At 45.0% G+C, this 6,947-nt stretch overlaps 1 protein-coding gene across 1 annotated transcript; it reads left to right on the forward strand.

The window, feature by feature from the left end:
* The first annotated feature begins 1,580 nt into the window (after nucleotides 1–1,580).
* On the forward strand, nucleotides 1,581–6,159 carry LOC310796236 (uncharacterized protein). Its single transcript, XM_083658384.1, has 9 exons — nucleotides 1,581–1,713; nucleotides 1,873–1,947; nucleotides 2,058–2,144; nucleotides 2,236–2,327; nucleotides 2,494–2,579; nucleotides 3,565–3,616; nucleotides 3,718–3,929; nucleotides 4,495–4,641; nucleotides 5,175–6,159. The coding sequence occupies exons 1-9, from the start codon at nucleotides 1,588–1,590 to the stop codon at nucleotides 5,447–5,449; spliced, it is 1,152 nt and encodes a 383-aa protein (XP_083514510.1). The 5' UTR covers nucleotides 1,581–1,587; the 3' UTR covers nucleotides 5,450–6,159.
* The last annotated feature ends 788 nt before the right edge of the window (nucleotides 6,160–6,947 follow it).

Raw genomic sequence — 6,947 nt, forward strand, 5'->3', positions numbered from 1 at the left:
CTGATGTCGGCACCAGACTGTCCTGTCACACCCACTCCCCTTAAAGGGATCGTTTTTTATTTATTTATGTGGGGTTGTATGAGGTACTTGCATACAGTCAGTGTACTACATGCAGTAGAACATGTCAGTAGCTGTGTTTCCATTACAGTTTTTCGCAAAATAATTGCGATATTTCTACAACTTCGACAATGTACAATTGCGACTTGTAGGCGTTTCCATTGAAGTTGAGTTTCGCAATTCCCGTTACCAGCAGCTGCCACAGTGATTACGCATGCGGATCTGCCCCATATCCCGTCCCCTGCATGCTCAAATCCAACCAATGGTCAATGCAAATCACAACATGAAGTTACAACGCATATAAACGAGCCTGATTATCAATTCAAAAGAACATGTTGCGGGCTGCGGTGAATGCAGTGAGCGCGACAGGCAGAGGAAAAAAGGTAGCCTACAACTTGTCCCATTTTAGAGATGGAGGAGGGGGGGGAAGGCTGATATGGTGCAATAGTCAGAATATATCGTGTATTATAATTATAACATTGCACCTGAAACGTGTGTAATGTATTACCGTAATCACTTCAGTCAACAGCACCGCACCGGTGTGCTTTTCATCCCGCCGATCATCTCGCCGCTGTGCCAAATGCGCGCACACAGGCATGGATCGATTTCTCCCATTAAACATGATCTATTTTCTGGCTCCGCTTTTGCACAACACGTCTTTCTGCTAGGTAGCGTTGCTTCAAAGTTTTCCACTTGCTGCGAAGGTTTTGCCACGGTTTATCAAACCCTTTCTCCCTCATTTCCTTTCATTTTCCAAAGGAGAAGATGGGTCACATGACGTGCAAATGCGGAAAATCTGTTTCCATTACACTTTTGCGATAAACTGCTATATCGACACGTCTGAAAAACCACCTCATGAGAGCGCAAAAACGTTTTGCGATATTTGGGAGCTTTTTCGAAATTTACGTGTTTCCATTACCCAATTTCTATTGCGATATTTAGATTTTGCGCATTTCTGACGGTAATGGAAACACGACTACTTACACCCTGTGTTTAGCTGAAATCTGAGCCAGGTGCTCGAGCTATAAGAATAAATAGACGTGAGCTTCCAGCTCCATATGGCTATATTTCAGCTAAAAACAGGGTGTAAATTATGTATTTTCATGTCAACTTGGCATCTCAGGGTTTGTGGAGACTTGGATTATGCCAGGTGAGCAGTATAGTAGCATTTTATGAAATGTTTCTGTTTTTTTGTTTTTTTTATGTTTTTGCTCATGGCCCCCTTCACTCTCAGCAGACAGCTCTACTTGCCTGATGCGGCTGCATTCTACTGCATGTAGTACACTGACTGTATGCAAGTACCTCATACAACCCCACGTCCAAAAAATCACAACTATCCCTTTAATTCACTCTGCTTCACTTATCATGAACCATTTTGAGATTGATTTGCAAAATAAAATAAAAAAATAGTCGGGGTCAGCAGCTTTTGTTACTGTACACAGTGCATATTAAGGTCAACAAGAGTGCATGAATACATCATGTTGTCACCAGTGGTGACTGTGTGATCCGTTCTCCCAACAGGCCCAGTCGATGAGCTTGCTGTCTGTCCACATGGGTCTGGATGGGCCCTGTCGGCAAGCCATGGCCTCTCAAAGCCTGGAAGATTTGGAGAAGCAGGGACAATTGATGGCCACAGGGGGGCGGTGTAACACTGTGGTGAGATTGAACAGAATCTAAATCTGTGCCTATCCAAAGTATTACTACTATTATTAGCATCACAGTGGAAGCATGCCAGACGCCTCTTATCGTGCACCACAGAGAGGAGTTTCTGGCGTTTTTTTGTCTTAATTCTGGTGTTCATTCCAACCCCTTCAGAGTGGCAAGCCTGAGCTGCAGTCTATGGAGGGGACCCTGGAGAGGAAGCATAAGCTGCAGCTGGGAGGGAAGAAAGTGAGAAAGGCTCAATATTAAAGTAAAGTCAACAGTCAGCACATGTAAAGCCTGCAGTCAGCAACACACACACACACACTTCACAGGCTCCTCTTATCTTATTTTCACAGGCGGCCTCCAGGGCCTGGAACTCCTACCATGCCGTGCTGCACAGACACACCTTGTGCTTCTACCAAGAGAGGAAGGATACACTGAGGGTAAGCTGCAGCAAAAAGGGTCCTAGAGAGCAGGATCGATTATTGTGATTATGTGGAATTGATCAATAATGATGATCAATCTGTGCTCCAGAGTTCTGTGTGTGGCCTCCCTCTGAACCTCATCGGAGCCGAGTGTTCGCCCGCGCCGGACTACACCAAGAAACCCAACTGCTTCCGTCTGCGGTGAGAAGATCAGAACACCCACTACAACACACTGCACTATTGCCTTTGCATGTTTTATAGCGGGAGCTTGTCTTGGTGATGGGATACAGACATCGTTTAGATGCGGCTGTGTGACTGCTTTGACGTCTGCAGATTGTGACCTTTTTGTGTGTGTTGTGACCTTTAGGTTGCGTGACGGCTCGGAATATCTGCTCAATGCCTCCTCGCGCTTCATGATGAAGAAATGGATGCTGAAAATACAAGCAAACACCGGTAACCATCATTTAATGAAAAGGCTGGATTAGAACAAGCCTGCATTTTCACAATAGCTGTGACCACATTATGTCAATTTCCTAAATGCAGGATGGCAGGGACAGCCCACCCTATTCTGCCTCTGCCACCCTGCATTTCGAACCCGCCCCCCCCTTTAGTCTATTGGCATGAACACAAACACGCCTTCACACACACACACACACACACACACACACACACACACACACACACACACACACACACACACACACACACACTGCCCCTAGCTGTGACCACATATGTGAATTTACAAAATGCAGGATGGCAGGGACAGCCCACTCTATTCTGCCTCTGCCACCCTGCATTTAGAAATCACTGCCCCCCTTATAGAGCTCAGCAGGCACGTGACTTTTCGTGACTTAATTTGCCCCCTGGAAGTAAGTTCCGCGTCCATTTTCTCCATCGACATTTCGATAAATCCAAATATAACGAGTTTTAAGTTATAAACCAAGCCAACACGTGATCCATAGAATCTTGAGTGACCATAAAACACTGTTTTATGAATGTTTTTTTTTCCACCATATATTTGGATTTATTTGGATTTATCAAAATGTCGATGGAGAAAATGGACGCGGAACTTACTTCCAGGGGGCAAATTACGTCACGAAAAGTCACGTGCCTGTTGAGCTCTATATGAACACACACACACACACACACACACACACACACACACACACACACACACACACACACACACACACACACACACACACACACACACACACACACACACACACACACACACACACACACACACACACACACACACACACCCACACTTGAACTCCATGCCCAATTACAGCCTCCTATGGCGAAAACTGTGTGGGTGGTGAACTTTTTGTGGAGCGACAGACCAACCGACAGAGTGACTTATACAGCTGCTGGTCACAGCTAAATAATTATGTGCCAGTGATGTGATTAAATTGTGAGTTTTTTGTCTCAACAGGTCTGAGTGAGTCTGTCTCCTCGATAGCCAATCAAGACCTCCCCGTTTCCCCGTAAGATATGCTTCTTAAACAACTTTTCACTCTTAATTTCCACATTTAAATCCTTCCGATTCTGATTATAGGAATGCAAAAAAAATTATCTCTGTCTCCAGAAACCCCCCATTCTGCTCCGGTTGTCGCGGTCTGACCAAGTGCCACTGTTCCCCCCGGCATGATGTCACTTCCACCTTCCCCAGGCGCAAACCCCCCAGCGGCGCCCCAGCCAAAGAGATTGTTGTCCTCACCAGAGAGTTCAGTCACATGCCACAGAGTCACTTGAAGAGCTTGGACAAGCAGCCTTCCGCCTCAGATGCAGGTTGCTGTGGTAAGAGCATCTGCTGTGTGGTCACAACCTATATTTATCTGGGGAACGTTTTCCCGAGCACGCATCCCTCTTTGTCAGTAACGCTCTGCTTCAGACTCACACAGAAAGACACATTCACACCTGGGAGTTACCCAGTGCAACCACCGCCTTCTGCCATTGGCTGCTGAGTAATCCCACTTGGTCTCATTGGTGGTTTGAGGTTGGGATCCTCCATGGTAGTTATTGAAGGATCAGAGCACATTTCGTTTGTGTTTCCCCACCCAGATTTTTCCAACCAGTCCCGGGCCACAAGCCTGCTTCTCAAACAACTTGATTTAAAGAAAAAGGCACTATTTTGAGTAAAGTAAATATTTGTCGAACATCTTTATCTAATCATGTGCAGTGTATGGTTCTTGCTGGTGGAGTATGAACCACTAGGTGGAGCTACGGGATTGTCATGGTACTACAACATCTTAGAGCTACATCTGTTATGGGTGTCATGCTCAAAACTGACTCACAGACTTATTGTTAACTGAATGTTCAGCTCCTCCTTGTCTTCATTTCTCCTGGCTTTGTCCTCCTCCAGATGATGAGTTCGGTAGTTTGAGGCAGACAATGACTCAGAGACTGTCTGGAGGATCCAGAGACAACAGTTGTTTCTCCCCTCACTCGCCTGCATCCAGTGGTCAGGACTGGCTCAGCAACAAGCGCCGCTCACACTCCTTCACTTCAGGTCAGTTTAAAATGACTCGCCTAAATAAGTCATTGTGTCATGAGGAGGCCATTTACACCTGGCGCTAACATGGGTTTTCTGTGATCAGATTGCAATCAGATTGTGTTTTATCACTTGAAATGCCAGGTGTAAACACCCCCAAAACGCATTGAAGAAGGATTGCAATCTGATCGGCCAAACCACCTCCGGAGGTGGTCAGGGATGCATTGTGTGTACACATTGAACACAAGTGTAAATGCAATGTGTCCTCTCAATCTGGATACAGCAACTTTATGCGGATTGAGAGGACAACCATTTCTGCAATCTGATTGCAATCAGATTGCAGAAAATGCATGTTAACGCCAGGTGTAAATGGAATCAGGCTGAAGTGATAAAATACAATCTGATTGCAATCTGATCACAGAAAACGCATGTTAGCGCCAGGTGTAAATGGCCTCAATATGTGTGTGCAGCATAAAACACCACCAGCCACAAGGACAAGTATGTCATTTTGTTTCCCCCACTTATCTCCTATGTTCCGTCTTTTCTCACAGCGACTTATCAGAAGATCAAGCCGACGATGCCGCCCCCCGGAGGACGAGGCCGGGAAGGCGGCTCCAACTACTCTGTGACTCTGGTGATCGGAGACAAGTCGTCGGACGTCACGTCCGTACGCAGAAGCACTGAGCCTCGCCTGCTGGGCACGGCCGAATGGCAGCAGCAGGACACCTTCCAGGACTGTGCTCTGAGGAGCTACGCCAGCCTGCCGCGGCCGCGCAACAAGTCCGTCTTCAAGAAGTTCTTTGGGAAAAAGGATGGACACCTCTGAGCTCTGGATGAGCTCCGAAGGTTTTCCAAAAAGAGAGGTTTTTGCAAATATTTTTTAATGTGCAGCGCACGTTTGTCGAAGAAGCAAATAATAGCTACTACAGACGATATTTATGTTTTGAAGAGTTACCACAGTTTTATTTTTTTGATGTGCTTTAAGAAATCACTTTCAGAGGTGAAAAGACACTCTATCATTGGTTCTTTTATTATTTTTTGTTTTATTATTATTATTTTTTATTATTATTGTTGAGACGGCTTTGTCATCCAGTGTTCACATCTTTCATTTGATTTCTCTTGTGTGTGAAAGGAACACTATTGTGTGGGTGTGCACTGTGTAGTTGTAGATCTGATGAACTCAAAGACACATTTCCCCCCCAACAACCTCACTCTCTTACGTCTGTCGTATTCTTGGATTGTTGGGTAAACAATCATGTACATACATACAGTAGTAGACCTACATGATCAGTTGAAAAGCTTTGATGTAAGATACAGGTGATGTTCCTGTGACTTTGTTACGGCCACGCCGTAAACCATTTTACTGAAGTAACGCCACTTACTGTACGAGACTGTTACAGCTCCGCCCCCTCACTCACACACACACACACACCGTGTGTTACATACACCAGGCAGGATGCAGTGACCGACACCATGCCATAATCATGCAGTTTGATACTGCTTGTGCTTGATTGATATCTTTAACACATATTTTAATTACTAATTTTATTACGGGATATTCATAATAAAACATTGATATCCAGCGATTTGCTTTGGTTGTGATTCATGGATGGAGAGATATTCATTTTCGCTATTTCGTTATTCAAGCCTTGTTGTCATCTGCAGAGCCTTTGAACCAGAGAGGAAGAAGGATGAGATATGAATAGAAAGAGGATGTCAGCAGAGATAAAAGGGCAGCAGGCCTCCGAGCAGTTGGCCAAGAACATCTTCACATCGGTTAGCCTTAGTTTTTTGCATGTAAAACGCTGGCACCATTCAAACAAATCCATAACGAACTTTGCATTTACGCTGAGGAACCTAGAAGCATTCTGTGCATACATTAGAGCCGCGGGAATCAATTAATCATATGCAGCTCTTTAGCATTGCAAAATATTCAGCCATGCTCTATATGTCTAGTGGGAGAGCTGAGAGGTACAATCTGAGAAGATGGATCACTCAGCGGAAAATTCTTTCAACGCGAGTTGATACTGATAAAGCATTTGGAGTACATTAACAACTAAGGTTACCATGCACTGCTCTCAGCCAACAAACCATCAGCCCCTGTGCTGTGCAGTGCTGTGCTGTCCCAGTCACTCTACAGGTACCGTACTTCATTTCACAAGATCAATGTACCTTTCTCCTGCTAAAATCAATTGTCACTGCAATCGATATAACCCCACTTTCACAGAGCAGCACTATTACAGATGGCAGTCTTGGCAGATGTAAAAAAAAAAATAGAAGCTTGGGGTTTTTGACACAACCAGTGCTCCACCTTTCAGCTCATA

This window comes from Poromitra crassiceps, assembly GCF_964638095.1.
Source record: "Poromitra crassiceps genome assembly, chromosome: 22".
Lineage (NCBI taxonomy): Eukaryota > Metazoa > Chordata > Actinopteri > Beryciformes > Melamphaidae > Poromitra > Poromitra crassiceps.

Bases quoted from the DNA above. Each gene is read 5' to 3' on its own strand.
- LOC310796236 (XM_083658384.1), top strand. From the start codon at position 1,588: ATGAGCTTGCTGTCTGTCCACATGGGTCTGGATGGGCCCTGTCGGCAA. The intron at 1,714-1,872 runs GTGAGATTGAAC...CAACCCCTTCAG, and splicing joins GGGGGCGGTGTAACACTGTG to AGTGGCAAGCCTGAGCTGCA. The intron at 2,580-3,564 runs GTAACCATCATT...TTGTCTCAACAG, and splicing joins GAAAATACAAGCAAACACCG to GTCTGAGTGAGTCTGTCTCC.